This window comes from Tursiops truncatus, chromosome 4, assembly GCF_011762595.2.
Source record: "Tursiops truncatus isolate mTurTru1 chromosome 4, mTurTru1.mat.Y, whole genome shotgun sequence".
Taxonomy (NCBI): Eukaryota; Metazoa; Chordata; class Mammalia; order Artiodactyla; family Delphinidae; genus Tursiops; species Tursiops truncatus.
The window spans coordinates 27,672,356-27,690,847 of record NC_047037.1 but is presented as its reverse complement, the minus strand read 5'-3'; the positions used below and the strand labels follow the sequence as shown (position 1 = coordinate 27,690,847).

Sequence of the window (18,492 nt, the reverse complement as noted above, 5' to 3'; positions counted from 1 at the left end):
AACAAAAAAAATTTTAGATCTTTAGATGTTTCTGAGCCATTACAAAGCTTCTAAAATTGTATCATATATAAACAGCACTCACTTTCAGCTCCAAAATCTGGTTTAAATGATTTTTTTTCCTTAAAGTTCTTAAATATCTTTACAACACTGTTGCTCTCTCTTATTGCATATCTGGGGGGTGGGAAAAAAAAGGAAAGCAAACAGCATATTATGTATATACTAAACTGCAATTCCACCGAATGTTACAAATATCTTCAAATATATGTGAGTAGTGAATTATGCAAAAATATAAAATTAATAGTTGAAAATTCAATATTATATTTTTTCCTGAGAGATCAGTGACCTGCTTACAGTTGGACAAATAATGAATGGGTTTCACAAGGTCTATTACACAAATTACTAGGGCTTACAAACTATTTTAGAAGCTGAAAAGATCCAAATGTTCCTCAACAGATGAATAACTAAACCAACTGTGGTCTGTTCATACAATGGAACACTACTCTGCAAAAAAGGGAACCAATTACCCATCCATGCAACAACATGGATGAATCTCAAAAACATTAATGCTGAGCAAAACAGGCCAGACTAAGAGTGCATACCACACAACTCCACTGACATGAAACCCTAAAGAAGACAAATCTAATCTACTGGGGAGTAGGGGCTGGGGTGCTGACTGTTAAGGGACACAAGGGGATTGTTTTTGAGATGACAGAAATGTTCTATATCTCTTGATTGTGCTGGTGGTTGCGGATTATATCCATTTGTCCAAATTCACTGAAATATACATTTAAAACAGTGCATTTTATTTGGTATAAATGATACCTCAATAAAAGTAACTTAAAAAATAAAACTTTTATTATAAAGGGCTCATTAGTCAGCCATGTTTGGCAACAACTTAATAAATCATATATACTCGGGCCTCTGCCTTGAAAAGGGGCTGTGGTTGGATACTTGGGAGTATATGAGGAAGTGATCTGACAAGTGCTTTGCTCAAGACGGGAAAGATGCTGAATAGGGTCTGGGCTGGATAAAGCTGAAAAGAGGAAACTATCAAAACAGAGAGAGAGGTATGTTGAGAGAGGTAAGGCGACCATGCTTAAGATGGTAACTAAGTACCTACAAAGTACCTTTTAGTATATGGAACTGTGCATGAATGAGTTTATTTAGGAAATTTATGAAAAGATCTTACCTTTTCAGTGACCTTTTTGTTAAAAAATAAAAAGCATGCATCTTACTATGCAACACCGAGGCTTACGTTACCCACTGCTGGCAGAAGAGGCAACACAAAATATGGGGAAAACAAAACTAAGAAAACTGTAAAGATGTAATTCAGTATCTGAAAAAAACGTGTAAGCCCCGAAGTTTATTACATGCACCAAACAGGAATCAAAATGGAACCGATCAGTGACTATAATAATTGAGACGTAAATTTTTCCTGTTTTTAATGAGACTATTTTATGAACATTTTGAATTCTGACAGAATTTGTTAAGAATGGGACGTGAGTAAAGAAATACTTTTATTTGAATTACGCAGCTAAATGTGGTTCTTCCCCTTTTCTCCACTTTATTTAGAGATGTATAAAATTTGAGGAAGCTTAAAGTTTATGCAAGGAATGAACAGACTTAATTAGGTATAAGTTCCTAGAAGGCATTCTGTAAGCCCATTACTGTTTTGAGGAAACAGGTTCCTCTGTGTTGTTCTGTTTCATTTTCAAATTAGGATCCCAAGTCCTTGATTTAGAGTCTCAAGGAGGGTGATGATATATTTAAATAAAATTAAATGGATCCTAAGATTATAAAAAAAAAAAAAAAGAATGGGAGATAACATTACAGAAAATGAGTTTTTTTTTTAACATCTTTATTGGAATATAATTGCTTTACAATGTTGTGTTAGTTTCTGCTGTATAACAAAGTGAATCAGCTATATGCATACGTATATCCCCCTATCCCCTCCCTCTTGCATCTCCCTCCCACCCTCCCTATCCCACCCCTCTAGGTGGTCACAAAGCACGGAGCTGATCTCCCTGTGCTATGCAGCTGCTTCCCACTAGCTAGCTATTTTACATTTGGTAGTGTATATATGTCCATGCCACTGTCTCACTTCGTCCCAGCTTACCCTTCCCCCTCCCCGTGTCAAGTCCACTCTCTACATCTATGTCTTTATTCCTGTCCTGCCCCTAGGTTCATCAGAACCTTTTTTTTTTTTAAAGATTCCATATATATGTGTTAGCATATGGTATTTGTTTTTCTCTTTCTGACTTACTTCACTCTGTATGACAGACTCTAGGTCCATCCACTACAAATAACTCGATTTCGTTTCTTTTTATGGCTGAGTAATATTCCATTGTATATATGTGCCACATCCTCTTTATCCATTCATCTGTTGATGGACACTCAGGTTGCTTCCATGTCCTGGCTATTGTAAACAGACCTGCAATGGCAGGGCAGGAATAAAGACGCAGACGTAGAGAACTCACTTGAGGACGCGGCGGGGAGGGGAAGCTGGGATGAAGTGAGCGAGTAGCACTGACATATATACACGACCAAATGTAAAATGGATGGCCAGTGGGAAGCTGCTGCATAGCACAGGGATTCAGTTTGATGCTTTGTGACCACCTAGAGGGGTGTGACAGGGAGGGTGGGAGGGAGGCTCAAGAGGGAGGGGATATGGAGATATATGTATACATATAGCTGATTCACTTTGTTGTACAGTAGAAACCAACACAACATTGTAAATCAGTTATACTCCAATAAAGATATTTTAAAAAAAAAGATTCATTGAGGTTTTCATCAAGATTACATCAGAATTCAGCATCTCTCCCCAGTAGCTCAGAAAAGGGCAGCTGCAGCTCAGGATGCCAGGTCCTGGGGAGGGCCTGCCATGGTCTTGATTTGAGGGCCTACTTTGCCTTCAGCCCATAAGTACCAGGCCCTGCCACGGGCTCCACCAAGGAAATAGGTGCTGGGTCCCCGGTTTAATGTGATTATTATATCAGATTGAGTGCCCGCTCAATACTGAACACAGAAAAGGCAGAGGCAGCTCAGGCTGCATAGCTGCCCCTGACCAATCTTCCAACACAGCTCTGGTGAGAACTGTTCTTTAACATGGTGAAGAACAGCCTACATTGAGCCTTGCAAACCTCTTTAATACAGCTGCACAGAGAACACACATTGGCAATCAGGGCAAGCTGGATATGACACAGCCAAAACTTACTCTGAAGAATCGTGGGCCCACGCAAACTCCTGGGCAGACCCAAAGCTCTTGTTTCTCAGCGCCATTGCTGTGTAGATGATATATTCGCCATCACCACACACCACAACAAACCTAGAAATTATAGAACCCAGGGAGGGAAGTACAGAGGACCAATGACATGTAAAATTTAAGTAACAATGATTCATCTTTATGGTGAAATATTTCTAATAACAAACGTTATTTCAGTTGACTGTTACAAATGAACCTATTACCTTTTAAAGTTATATATTTCTCTGAATATGGAGCTAGACATAAATATTCCACCCAACAAATCAAAAGCAGATTATGAAGAGGGGGTTACTACTGAAAATGTTACTGCAGTGGCCTCTCTTATAAACAAAGGGTCAGGAAGATGAGAAAGTGTGGAGGCACCAGGGGAAGATTCCCCTAATTCAACGAGCACCTGTTGAGCACCAAGATGCTTGGCAGTTTGCTCATTACATTTACACCATAGGGAGGCACTACCTTGTTGCAAGGCTATCTTCATTTTAAAGCTGATCATTCAAATGAATAAAGATATCTTACCCCAGTTTTTAATGACTGTTAAATTTATCAAAATAAACAGGATATTTTAACATTTAAATATAAGAAAAAAAGAATGTTGCATAGTCAAAATTTTCTCAGTAGACATATTGGCTGTTATTAGATTGCCAAAGGTGAAATGTAAAACTTCAGCAAGAAACATTTTATGATATTAAGGGGAAAAAATGCAATGCGTTCTTAATCTTCATAAGAAAATTTTATTACAAGTAATTATGGATACCATTTACTGAACTAGGCAGCATACTTGGTTTATATACTCTGTCTTTTTTAATACTCAGGACAGCATTATAAAATGCCAAGATCTATTGTAAAATAATTTTTAAAACTCACAGGTTTAAACTTATTGTACTAGAAACTCTCCTCTCACAAGATGTTCAGTGCTTTACAAATCTTAAGGGAGAAACAGAGCTGACGATTCAAATTACAGAGAGGAAGCAGAATTATTAGCAGTCCCCAAATGTTTTCAAAAGACAAAGACCTCACAACTCTTCTTCTTAAGAGCACTGAGTCAGCAAGTATTTAGAGAGCACCTACTAAGTCTCAGGATAAGACATGATTCTATGCTTTGAAGGAGCGGAAGGACACATACCAACACATCTGAAATAAAGAGTCAACACAAAACTATTCAACTGTTCAAAACTGCGTGGTGGGATAAGGCCAGGAAGGCAACTATACTTCACCTTGCATGCCAACCCGATCAGAAGCATGGCTGCCTGCTGCTGTGTTGAGGACTGTGAGGCCACAGCAAAAGCTCAATGAGGAATGCCCACCAAAGGGCAGGGGTGGGATATGCTGTGGATATGCAAACATACACAGAAGCCCAGAGAGAGATTTTGGTGGTGGCTTACCGCCCATTAGGATTGTGCTGGATAGTCTGAGGGTATATTTCACAACTGCCCATATCCTTTACTGCCAGTGGCAATCTTTCTCCATCTTTAATTTCAGCATCTCCCATTGCTTTTAGGTTGGCCTGCTGGACTTCTGAATGTTTGGCCCAAATTATCTTTCCATTGGCATCCATGGACATGGCAGGTTCCTCCCGACCAAGCTGGAGGAATGACAAATGACTCTTAGCAATGAAAAGGAAAACAAAATAAAACCACAACAAAATAAAACCACGACAAAATAAACATTTTCTATTTTCATTTAATGGAGGGTTCCTTTCTTCCACTTTAAATCTCCGGTGCTAATCTCTTGAGCTTAATGACAGAAATGCCAGTTTAACAAAACTGGTGACTTGGAAGATAACTGCTTCCCCTATGTCCATCTATTCAGAGACAGTGTAATGAGAGATTACCTTCACAATGATGCTCCCTTCATCATAGCCCAAAGCAACGTTGTTGGATCCTCGCAGGCTGGCCACACACCATACCCTCTCCATGCCATAATTCAACGTGCTCTCAAGGCGATAGGTGCTTGAATGCCAAATACGCACGGTTCCTGAAAAGAGCCATGTGAATACGCCCTTTTGATTTGAACATCCAAGAATGAACTGTCAGGTGAACCAGCCACATGGAAGTCTTTATATTCAAACAGAACACACTTCCTGACAGCTTAATTTCTTGATCTATAGTCTGTGATTTTATAAAGCAACATAAATAAATAATAGAACATTTATAAGAAACTAAAACTAAGAAATGTGATCTTAAGTGTGAAATAATGACAGGATTCCTGGGTACAGTGCCCACTATGTGCCAGATGCTTTCTATACATGATTTCTTCACATCCTTTCACTGTAATCCTATGAGGCAGATGTATCTATGCCCATTTCATAATGTACCCAAACCACACACCTATGAAGTGGCAGAGGCTGAATTTGACCCCGGGCTTTTAGACTCCAAAGCACAGGCTTTTTCAGCTTTTCTCTAGCACTTCTGGGTGTCCTCTTATTTAAGTAACAGAGTCAAAACACATTAGAATGATGCTGGTAACAACGCCCCTTTACTCTTTTACAGCTTAAGTAGTCTACTCTAATAAAAATATCAAAATCCTTTAAAACTTCCAAAGAAAATGCAGGGCACTAGCCCGCTTAAATATCCACTTAGTAATGCTATTAAACACAGGACTAAATATCCATTTCTAACTTACCATCTTCTGAACCTGTGATGATAATTGGCAGCTCAGGATGAAAACTGGCACAAGACACATTCTGGGCGTGTCCCTCCAGTGTCTGTACACATGTTTTATTCTGTAATCAGTACACAGAAAACACTTTTATTCGTGGCAAACAATAACTCATCCTTAATTTTCCCAGTGCACAGATACATAATAAATAAGAGTGGTTATGACATCTTAACAGTATTCAATACAGAGATTTTTGGAATAGAACCATCTTACCGTGTACACATTTTCTCTAATTATTTGATAGTACAGGCAAATATAAATGTAACTATCACATTTAAAGAAGAAAACACAACACACCCCTGAAAGATGTGGTCTTCATCTAAGTATCATTCCCTCAAATTCCGAAGATAATGTCTTTAATATTTTATCCTGTATTTAAACACAAATTTGAGTATCTCAGTACAACTGGTTTCTAGGCCTCATTTTATTAACTGTTTATTGAAATTTTGATGTGAGAAACAAAAAAATAAAAATTTAACATACTATTGGAGATAAAAAGTGTAGTAACAGGGCTTCCCTCGTGGTGCAGTGGTTGAGAGTCCGCCTGCCGATGCAGGGGACATGGGTTCGTGCCCCGGTCCGGGAAGATCCCACGTGCCGCGGAGCGGCTGGGCCCGTGAGCCATGGCCGCTGAGCCTGTGCGTTCGGAACCTGTGCTCCGCAACGGGGGAGGCCACAACAGTGAGAGGCCCGCGTACCGCATTAAAAAAAGGCCCGCGTACCGCAAAAAAAAAAAAAGTATATTTACATACCTAGGTTTACAAGAGTCTTTGTGGCAAAATGATTGTACCATGGTGATGTCATGACATTATTCATTTGTCTGCTAGTTTTCAAATATAAATGAAAGTCTGAGACCACATTTTAGGTGCAAATTCTGATGCCTTAAGTTATTATGCTATAAACAGAGTTCAACAACCCAAGTTTTAACTGTCCTGTAAGAAACAGTAAGAAGCATATCTAATATATGGCAAGTAAGTTATGAAAAAACTGTACCTGATAGTCCCATATTTTCACAAGACGGTCATCTGCACCTGAAATGAGGTATGGTTTGTCGCCTCCACTGTAGTAATCAATGCAGTTCACACCTTTTTCATGTCCCTCCAGAGTGAAGTTTGGTGATGAGGAGCCCAGCTGCCACACCTTCAGAGAGCAACAGCATCTGCCAGTCAATATGGGGCCTTGCTTTTCAGAAGGCAGCTCCACCACACCCCCGACAGGTCATGTAAATGCCAAAGCTGGGGGGGGGGGGTGAAGAAAGCTCATTTTTTCACCCACTTGTTTTTGTTTTTTCTCACTTTCCTTGAATTTCCAGGGGGCAGAATCACTATAGCATTCTCTGAAAAATGCCAATTTCCAGGCTTTATCCCCAGAGATTATGACTCAATGGATCTACAAGGAAGTCCAGGAATCTAGATTTTTTTTAACAGACACCCAGGTGTCTTGACTTTGAGAAACACTACTTTAAGGGCAGGAAATGACTTCATGAGAGATTTAATATAAAGCTAATGAAAGTGGACTTAGTAGGACATATTAAAAGGAGAAAACTACTGCTTAGTCAAAAAATTAAAAGTATGGAAAAGTAGTCAAATATTACTACAGCACTGGTATTGAGCTTTACCTTTACAAATATTTATTTTGTATGCCTACTACATGGGAGGCCCTGTGGGAAGTATAAAGATGTGTAAACAAACTTTACTAGAGCCAAAGATAAGATAATTTTTGTCTTCAAGATATACCTAATTTAGTGAAGAAAGTTTAAAACTAATTTCAAAGTTTCAACCTATGTCAAAAGCAAGGACAATCCAGTGAAAGGAAAAAAAATAAAGTAGGCCGAAGTCCTAAGATATTCAACATATAACATTTAATAATAAATTGTCAGACAAACAGCATATAACATTTTATAAAAGTTAAAGGAAAGCTAATAAAAATGTTATATAGATGTAAGCCTATACATGCAAACAAAAGTTTATGTAATGTATATTTTAAATCTATGCATACAGAAATAATTTAAATACTACAGTGGGAAAAGAAATGTATTTACACTCACTGCAACATGTATTAAGCATCTAGTATAGGCAAGGCACTGTGCTGCTTGCTAACGTGTGCCTGGGGGAGGGGGTAACACACAGTTCCTGCCCCAAACATCAACATTTCAGGGATAAAAATTTCCGGAGACACGTTCATTATTATTCAACATGAAGGTCATAATAGAGGCAAAAAGCGATGGAAGGAACGGGATGAAAATGACTGGCTCTGTCTAGAGGTGAAATGTATGTCTGAAGAGAGCTTCTCAGAGTAAATAACTGTGCTAATAAGCCTTGAAAGATGAGTAATTAATTATCCAGAGGAAAAGAAATCAAAATGGCAGAATAAAGAATACTGCAGGCAGAAGGACCAGCTGAATTAGGTAAGGTTCTGTGAACATTCAGGGCTTCTCTAGAAAATGGTGAGTAGACCAGGGTTACTGGAGATATCTCATAACATTAGCTAAGGCTAGTCTTGGAAACGCTTGTATTCCACACCAAGGCATTTGGACTTTACCCTTAGACTGGGAACTGACAAGATGGAATCCATGCTTTAGAAAGATAACTGGAAGCAGTATGGAGAAATGAAGTAAGAAAAAGAATGAAGGCAGATGACATTTAAATATAAAACAGATTAATAATCAGCAGAAGTCAACAACAAATATACTAAAGGAGAGGAAACAGTGACCTAGAGAAGATACAGGCATTTTCTTATTCTGGGTGTGCAGAGGTTTAAGTCTTACACCATATTGCTTCCACGTGGAAAAACACTCCTTCATTAAGAACACTGAGCTGCCACACTGTTCTTCTCAACAGAATATGCCCTTCTGGTTCAAAACGAGAAGTCCTATTTTGCTTCAAAATGAGCTTTTGAGAGAAACTTCTCAGGAATAACTTTCTGGGCAGCCAGTAGTAAAATCACCAACAAGCATAACTGACACCAACAGTAGACATCCTACCTTGATAGTCCTGTCCAAAGAAGCACTGGCAAACTGATTGTTATCTTTGGGGTTGATCACAATCTGCATAACATAATGGGTGTGTCCTTCAAACACTTGTGAGCAAGACCATTTTTTATCCCAGTCCCAGAGTTTAATAAGCATGTCATCTAGACCAAAAGAAAGTCTCCAGTTAGTTGCAATTTCTATTTCCTTCATTCAGAACTAAGGTGCAGAGTCTCTGTGCCTTTTAAGGCAGCAAATCTAACACAAAGCATATATTCCATGTCTTAAAGAAACAGAATCGGAATTGAACAGATTTTTCAATATGCTTATTTATTCTAAGAATAAATTTAACTCTCTAAAGAGTGGAGATAAAAGAGAGAGATTACTAATAGCAAATATACAAATTTCATGGAAAAAAATTTAAGACAGACTCAATGGGCTTTACAGAATGATGAAAGAGGAACAAGTTTGATTAGAGTCTAAGTATGAATGAATAATGATGGCAATGATTATTTCAGAAATAAGCATTTCTCTTTTAATACAAGATTGGTTAAAAAAAAAAAAGTTCTGAGTTACTTCTCAATCTCTAAATTAAAATGTTTCAAAGAGCTATTACCAGTTCAGTGCAACTGGTTTTAAATGCCTTCCAAAAGCGCCACTGTTTTATACATAATACCAAGGAGCAAACTAATCTGAGTATAAAGATAAAGTTGACTAGGGTATATGGCAATCTGCCAAAAACTCACTCAATGAGCATGTAAATTAGCTTTCTGTTCAGCAGACTTTTCAGCATCTAGACCTTCAGGTCTTCCCTGACGGGAATTGGAGCAACTGCTATACAAATCCTAAGTAGAACTGATATTCATTAAAATACAAAAGTAAGCAGCGCTGATAGCACGTTAATGGATTTAAATAGTTTAAAGGCTGCTTGGAATTAGAACTCTGCTTGTAACAGCAGTAAAAGAATTGCATGTCTCACTGAATGAAAATGAATTACTCAAAGAGACGCACAGGACCAAAAGGGGTCATCTCTTACCGCTGCTAGTTAGAATGAAAGGCTGGGTTGGATGAACAGCAATACAGCGAATGTAGTCTGAATGAGCTTCAAACATATGAACTCTCTCCAGAGTGTTGTAGTTGAACACTCTAATCTGCATGTCATCCTGGAAATGGAAAGTTTAACACCATCATTATGTTATGAAGTAAATTGCACAAAAAAGTATATTATAGGCTCAGGGTATAAAGCCCAGGTTCCAAAACAATGCACTAATTAACAAAACAAAGCAAGAGCCAAAGCTCTTTGACTTGCCGCCGCCAAAGAAGCCACTGACAGGTTCATGGATGGGTTAGAAGCGCAGGGAATTACTTACCGCCCCCGTCACAGCCCAATTCTTCCTCGCAACAAACTTGGCAGCTCGAACAGGAAGATCACATACTTCAAATGTTTTCACCAGTGTCTTAAAAATTTCACAAGAATACACTTTGAGTCATGAGAAAATAACTGAAAAAATCTATCCTGTTATATTTAAAACATCCGATTTTTTGTATCACTACTAATCATAAAATGTTCTCAGGCTAAAATATAAAAGTGCAACAGTCAAATGAAAACAATAGACCAAAGATCTTTTCTTTAACAGATTCAAAGTGCAAATACTTATAAATGACAAAAGAAAGCAAATGTCAACAAGATGAAGTTCCCCATCCTCTGTGCTCCAGCTTCATCCTTGGCTACTCCCAGTGCCTTCTTTGCTCATGTTCCCTCCGCCTGAAAACCCACCCAGAGGACCTTATACTCCACTTTCACAACATAGCACCTTCATAATTACGTGTTTAACATCAATCTTTCCTGCTAAGCCCCCTGAGGGCAGGAATCTTGTTCACCACTGTATACCTAGAGCCTAGAACAGCTGCTGAAAAACAATGAATGTGTAATAAGTATTTGTTGAATGAATTAGCCCCTAGTTTTCTCCTTTTAAAAATTAAACCCATAAACTCGTAAAATAAATTTATAAACAAGATACAACTCTTTTGTACACTTCAGCAATATGCTTCCATACAGATGCCATTTCCTTTTAGTGAAGTACGAGAACACAGTGATTCAGATGTCCCTTAAAGCTGCTCAGAATAGAATTATATACACAGGATAAAGGTGGAAAACTAGACCCTGCTAGAAAGAGCAGGGATGAATGCATCTCTTTGTCCTCCCACTTTGATGCTTTGTTCTTTAAAATTCTGAAAATCAAACTATCACTTTTCAATCTCTCTTTCTGTATGAGAGAATAATGAAAAGAGCATATTCTGATTGATTAACCATGTGCACCAAATTTAAAAATAGGGACTGGTTCACAAGAACTGTTGAGCCCACTCTGGCTTCCCGAGCAAGACTTCAAAGATTCTTCAGTCAAAGGCTGAATGAGTGGGGACATAAGCTCCAACCTGCACAACCACTAGCAGCTGACTGTGATACAGACACTGCAAACAGGTAGAACATGCAACCTATAAGATGACAGACAAATCCACGAAAGCTCGTGAGGAGCCAACAAATTCAGGGATCTGCTGAGCAATAAAAAATAAAGCAGCTACAGAACTAACAGTCATGTTTCAGGTCCACGTTAAGTGCTGTGGCTGATACAAATGACCTAAGGGATGGTCTTCCCACTCCAGAAGCTAAACAAGCTAAACAGGAGGAAACGCTACACACTCAACATGTAAACCAGCAGCGAAATATAAGAAAAGAAAGAAACACTTGTATGGGGCCTTATAGGTCTCCTACACAATTTTATCAATTTGATTTAATCCTTCTGACAATCCTGCGAAGTAAAGAAGGCAACATATCATCTTCATTTAGGTAAGTAAACCGAGCCTCAATGTGGTTAAAAGGCTTGCCCACATCATTTAATTAGCAGGGAAACTATGTAGCAGTTTCCCACTAGCTGTCTATTTTACATTTGGTGGGGTATATATGTCAATGCTACTCTCTCACTTCGTCCCAGCTTCCCCTTCCCCCACTGTGTCCTCAAGTCCATTCTCCATATCTGTGTCTTTATTCCTGCCCTGCCACTAAGTTCTTCAGTACCAATTTTTTAGCTTCCATATATGTTAGTGTACAGTATTTGTCTTTCTCTTTCTGACTTACTTCACTCTATACGACAGACTCTAGGTCCATCCACCTCACTACAAATAACTCAGTTTCGTTCCTTTTCATGACTGAGAAATATTCCATTGTATATATAACACACTGATTTTTTAACTGCTGCACCCATCACCTCAAAGAGTATAATATCTCCTTATTTGAAATTCAAGTACATTTGAATTTACTTCCAAAAACATTTTTTGGCTCTTTCAAAAATTTTGCTCTCAATACACGAGTGGCAAGTAACTTCTGTTGGTGATAAAAAGAGGAGGAAAAGCAGGTAGAACCAAAAATAGATCAACCATTCAACAAAAACTTACTGAGTATCTACTATGAGCCTGTCTGCCAGGTACCCACTTGGAATAACAATGGGAATTAACACTAGGATAATCCCTGTCCTCATAAAACCTCCATTTTTGAAGGAAAGAAGGAAATTAAACAAAAACTTACCAATGAGATGAATTATGAAAGGGGAAGTAGGTGGCCCTGCAGGAGGGCACAGAAGGGTACAGAAAGAAAAACGAAGCAAAGTAGATGACCCAGATAAAGCAGTTATGTTACAGTAAAGCCTGGAGAAAGATAAGGGAAGTACACCAGGGCTTTAGAGCACAACTATAGTGAAATGACAGAGCTGAGAAATGGTTAAATGGAGCTGACAGAGGGGACTCCAGGGAGCATCAGGAAGCAAGGTGGCGGTGGAGCAGGTACCAGTGTATCTGCTAAGCATAAAATCTGAAAGGTTTTAAACACACAGAGAGAGTAGATCCTCCCCCCGACCCCACCCACACAAAAGCAGTTAACAAGCATACTCTCCGCATCAAGGCAAAAGGAATTCACAAGATAAAGATTTGAAGTCGCTGGACAGAAATTCTGAATTAGTGATATACTGATAAAAGGAAAGTTTATTATTCACTAGGTCAACAAATAATTACTGAGCCCTTACTGTGTGTCAGGTAATGTCATAGGCACTGGGATACAGCAGAGATCAAAGTGTTAATGTGAATAAAATGTCACTGGTGGGACTTGGCTGACTGTGTAGTCCTTACTGTTTCATTAGAGTGATATAAGCTGTAAGGGTGTTTTTAGGTTTACTACTGAACTTGGTTCCCTAAGGCCTATTTTTGCCATCTTAAGTCCCTCAAATGTGAATTTTATCTGGATTTTAAGAACTTAACCTTGGATGTTGGGGATAATTACTGTATAAATAGACTCAAAACTATGATATGTTCTGTACTTTGAAAGAAAAAGATTAAGGATGGCCAACAAAGACTGGAAAAGATAAGACAAACGAAGCTGAAAGACCTATTATTTACTCAGATGAAAGCATTTAAGGGAAATAATCTGTAAAAGGCACATTCTCATGTGTAATGAAAAGCTGACTACAAATCTCTCTCTGATATAATCTATAATTTGTATGGCTGACTGGAAGTTACCTGCATCATGCATTACAGTGAGCACTTGGGGACAATTTAGTAAAAGTAAAAATCCCATTCTTAAGATGGTTAGAATACTCACTGAATGGAAAATTAAGTACCATTAAATACTTTCATCTAGAGCAAGTGATCTTATATTGGTGTCAGTTTCCTTAATTTCAAAGTAGAGCTAATACTACCTATCTCAGAACTTAACACTTAAATATTGGATATAATGAGCCCAGACAGTTTTTCCCACAAGCTCTACCCTCAAAAATGTTAGTTTATTAAAAATACTTCGTACTAATTTTATTTAAGAAAGCAGTAGGCATATACTACTGAACTCTGTTATATTTCTTCTCTTTCATTGTAAACAGATTAAGATGGTATTTCTAATAAAGTCTTTAAAAATTCCTACCTGTGTTTCATGATTCCAAACACACACACTGCCATTGTAAAGACTTGCCAACATCCACGGCTCTGTAGGATGCAAATCCACACTCTTAACTCGATCAGATCGAGCAGTTAGCTTTCTCTTGATATCCAGTCGCAGAGGCTAAGGACAAACATAAAAAACAAACATTAAATTGCTATGCCAAATAAAACATGCTTGAGATCTTAACTAAAAACAGTGCATTAACATGCCTACAAAACAATTCAGTTTTTACTTTGCTAAATTACAGACACAATTTGAAGTCTAAAGCACCTACTTATTCACTAATATATACAAAAAATATGAGTATTTAAGAATTTTTAATTTGTAGCAGCACTTGTCAAACTTTTTGGTCTTAGGACACCTTTACAGTCTTAATTTTTGAGGACACTAAAAAGCTTCTTTTTAGGTAGATTATATTTATTAATATTTACCATGCTAAAAATTAAAATTGAGACATTAAAATATTTGTGTATTAATTCATTTTCAAAAATGAACTAAACCCATTACATGTTAACTTAAGTAAGATATTGTTATGAAAACTAACTATAGTTTCAAAAGAAATTTAGTGAGAAGAGTAGCAATGTTTCACATTTTTGCAAAACTCTTTAAATTCTGACTTAATAGAGGACATTTGTTTTCCCATATCTGCTTCGGCCCTCAATATGTTGTGATATATTGTTTTGGTTGATGTATATGAAAAAAACCAAAAAAAAAACAAAACACAAAAACCTGGCTCACAGATACTGAGAACAGATTGGTAACTCCCAGAGGTGGAGTGTGGAAGAGGGAGAAATGGGTGAAGGGGGTCAAAGGGTACAAACTTCCAGTTATAAAATAAGTAGGTCATGGAGATGTAATGTACAGCACAGTAGTTAATAATACAGTGTTGCATATTTGACAGTTGCTAAGAGAGTAGATCTTAAACGTTTTCATTGCAAGAAAAAACACATTTTTGTAACTATGTATGGTGACAGGTGTTTAGACTTATTGTGGTGATTGTTTCACAATATACACAAATATCAAATCATTATATTGGACACCTAAAACTAATATAATGTCATATGTCAATTATACCTCAATTATTTTTTTAAAAAATTGAGTTCTTCAGAGAAAAGTATTAGATTTATTTTGGCAATAATATCAGTAAATGCTAGGCAATGTAATGTGGGATCAATAGGGGTTATATCCATGTCCATGAAGGGCTTTGGAGCCAAATGGGAATGTTTATAATGTTTTAATGTATTTAAGTTACAAGAACCAAACGGAAATTACAATTTTAAACCGAAGCTAAAATACTCTCTCGAGTCATAAAATACTAATAGTTTAAAACAGCCTTTTTCAACCTGGATTCCTCATCTAAACCACAGAAAGAAAATGATCTGAATAACTACTTTCTCAATTCTCCCAAGGATACCTCTCTAGGAGAAAAGTTAACTCATTATATATAATGATGGCTTAGGGCAGTAGTCTTAATTCTCTCTTGGAAGCAGACCTGAGGAAGACTGATTTAAAATATATTTCTCCTTCAACAGGTTTTACACACAACCTAAAAGTTTATTTGGCAAGTTGCGTTATCATCCAATTTTTATTTTTGCGATCTTCCATGATGATCATGAATTGGACAGAAATTTAACGTTACTTTTCTACACAAATGAAGACTGCTACATAATTTCCGCAGAGATAATTTCCTGAGACAAAGCGAACACCTCACAAGGCTTTTATTCATCGTTTTGGATCTCTATCAAATCTGGGTCACTGACTGCTTCGAACCTTGCTCTGACTTCTATACAGGCCTCCCTCACTTTTGGCAACAACCTACACCTCTTACTTCCCTTTAAAAGATCCGAGTTCTCTGGCTCTTCTCTTCAATAGCCACAAAAATGTTTCCACTGTCTTACCTTCTTCTCCATCTCAAACTTGCTACTTTCAAACCATCATCTTCACATACCTTGCTGAAGCAGGACCTCTTACTTCACCCATTTCTGAATTTTGTCCCATTAATTATCATCACAAATGTTAACTCTTTTTTTCTGGTCTCTTCAGAGTCAGCAAACATTATGTGTCTATTATATGCCAGGAAGCACGGTGGAGGCTTTTTCCTCTAGTAAATGAGGAAACTGTACACTTATAAACTATGTATATTTTACCATTAAAAATATTTTAAATGCTTGATTACTGAGTAAAAGTGATGCTTCAGGAAGGTGGTCCAGGGGACTGAGCAATCCCAGTATAACTCTACATACCCCCAATGCACAATCTCAGTTCAAAAAGCACAGCCAAGAGCTCCTGCTGTATTTCTCCCAAGATTTTAGTGCCTACTTTGAATGAGACATTGTACTAGGCACTGTGGAATACAAAATGAGTAAGGTACTCATACTGCAGCCTTAACTCTAAATGTCTCCTTATATCTCCCAAAAGCTGGATGCATTTAGGACTCAGCTTAAATGCTACTGCCACTACTATGATCTTTCAGATTACCCTACCAGAAGCATCCTTTCCTACGGGATCCTACAGGTTTTAATTTTAACATTTAACATTTGTGCACATGTCTGTTTTTGCTTTCTAGAACAGATGCTACTTAAGGGCAGGGTCACTGCTTATTCATGTGTTTATCTCCACAGCATCTTATATATTTGGGTATAGAGGTTTAAGTACAGACAGTATAATCGAGGTCTAAAGAATCATGATGGACTCAAACTTCAGTTCCACTACTCATTTCAAACGTACAACAGTGGGTAAATTTACTTAACTCTCAGGCTTGAAAAATGTAAAACCATTGACTATTATCTACCGCTTAGTATAATGAGAATTAAATTCAGTGTTAAACAGAACAGTGCCTGGCCTATTGTAACCACTCCATAAGCATTTATAATTCACTCTCCCAGCTGTTGTGAGAATTAGGAGGCAAATGTTTAGCAAAATCCATGGCACATAGCAAACACTCTATGGTAAATGAGTGAATAAATAAATTCACATTTTGTAGTTATATAAAAGATTTTAAATGTGTTAAAGAATGAAATATGTAATTATAAAAATACTCTTAAACATTGCAAAAGAAAACTAAATTAGGCAGATGCAAGGGCTGTTTCCAAAAATGTCCAGTGCTGAAAGCACAGCACACCCCAGAGCAGGTGGTTGGTAATACGAGGGGGCATAATTAAGTGACTTCAGTATTGTTCAGAGGCTCTTAACCTGGGAACCCAATAAAGTTCATGGATGAGGATTGTGGGGGGGCGGTATCTGTGAGTGAACCCACTAAAACACAGCGTGTTTCTCTATGCATTTTTCTGGAAGTATCCATAATGTTCACAAGTTTCCCCAGGAAATCAACTTGTTGTAGTTAAAACTCTGCAGCAATGAGCCTTAAACTAACTTGATTTTAAGTTTTTATTTATTTTTTTTCCTTTAACAGCAAGGCGAGGAACTTGGACTTATCAATCCCTACGGTCTTCAAGCTCCAAAATCCTCGAACCTGTGCTTCCTAACAAGTGAAGAAAAGCAGGAAAATGTTTAAATACAAAATATTGAATTTCTTACATCTTTTTGGAAAGAAATTCTCACACTATCATACTGTTTTTCTTACTATTATAACTCTTTTTGTGCAAAAGTATTTTAGAGCATATTTGGGGGTGATAATAAAAAATGCTGTCATGACTGTCATTCTTATCAGCCGCTATATTTGCAAATGAAGAAAAACACGCCAACCAGTTTTATAAACAACTCCCCAACTCTTCGTTTCTCCCTAGAAACTTAAGCTGGGGTCCCAAAGCATCTGAAATTCCACTCTTGACTCTCTATGCATTTTATTTACTTTTTTTGGGGGGGGGCTTGCCTGTTTAAGTTCGTAGTTTGCGGTCAGCACATACTATACCCAACATGACTGCAAACCCAACATGACTGCAAAATCAGCTGTCGTCGTTTTAAAGGCACAATGAGGCAGTTTCGCCAAAGCCTTCTACGGAGTTCAACGTTTTCAGTCTCTTCTATTTCCCTACACCAAGGATCCCGCTGCAGACCGCACGACCTCTGGCAAACGCCGTAAGCACCGGAGGAGTCAGGGACCCCTCAATTCCAGGCACTGCCTCCTCAAACCACTCCCTCCCAGAGTTCAAACTGGACCAAGACCCCGCAAGGCCTGAGGCGGCGGCCGCAACGGGAGCGCAGGCCGCTGCTGACTACGGTCCTCAGGCCAGGAGCCCCAGGAATTGGCCTTGGCCGCAGGGGCCCCACTCCCTCCTGCAGGGCCTGGACCTACCATGGCTCCGTTGGTCCGAGCCCGGGCGCCTTTACTCGCTGCGGACGAAGCAGTCCGGGAGAGACCCACCGACCAGCCGACCGGCCGACTGCTTGACGTGGAACTTCCGGGAGGAGTTCTCGCGATAGAACGCGAGTCCAGGGCCCGAGCGCCTGCGCAAACGCGGCGCGGGGGGGCTGACGATTCCCAAGCCCCGCCCCAATTTCCAAGGCAACAGGGCCTCCTAAATGGCCTCGAGCCCACCTGGCGCTGCTGGGGACGTGGGGGTGTGGCCTCCACTATCCGCTGCAGTGTCCTGGGGCTGCTGAGCTTGTACGAGAATCAGAAAACCGCGAGTTAAATGAGATGAGGAAAAGCGAAATGCTTCA

At 38.5% G+C, this 18,492-nt stretch overlaps 1 protein-coding gene across 1 annotated transcript in view; it reads right to left on the bottom strand.

The window, feature by feature from the left end:
* Positions 1–18,241, bottom strand: part of COPB2 (COPI coat complex subunit beta 2) — a 31,055-nt gene extending 12,814 nt beyond the window's left edge. The window contains exons 1-11 of the mRNA XM_004326658.4: positions 18,125–18,241; positions 13,852–13,989; positions 10,259–10,345; positions 9,925–10,051; positions 8,904–9,052; positions 6,914–7,060; positions 5,885–5,984; positions 5,094–5,236; positions 4,645–4,844; positions 3,215–3,325; positions 83–171 (exon numbers count right to left, since the gene is read on the bottom strand). Coding sequence (XP_004326706.1) covers positions 83–171; positions 3,215–3,325; positions 4,645–4,844; positions 5,094–5,236; positions 5,885–5,984; positions 6,914–7,060; positions 8,904–9,052; positions 9,925–10,051; positions 10,259–10,345; positions 13,852–13,989; positions 18,125–18,127 — 1,294 coding nt within the window. The 5' untranslated portion in view covers positions 18,128–18,241. The remainder of the gene's footprint in view (positions 1–82; positions 172–3,214; positions 3,326–4,644; positions 4,845–5,093; positions 5,237–5,884; positions 5,985–6,913; positions 7,061–8,903; positions 9,053–9,924; positions 10,052–10,258; positions 10,346–13,851; positions 13,990–18,124) is intronic.
* Positions 18,242–18,492: the final 251 nt, after the last annotated feature.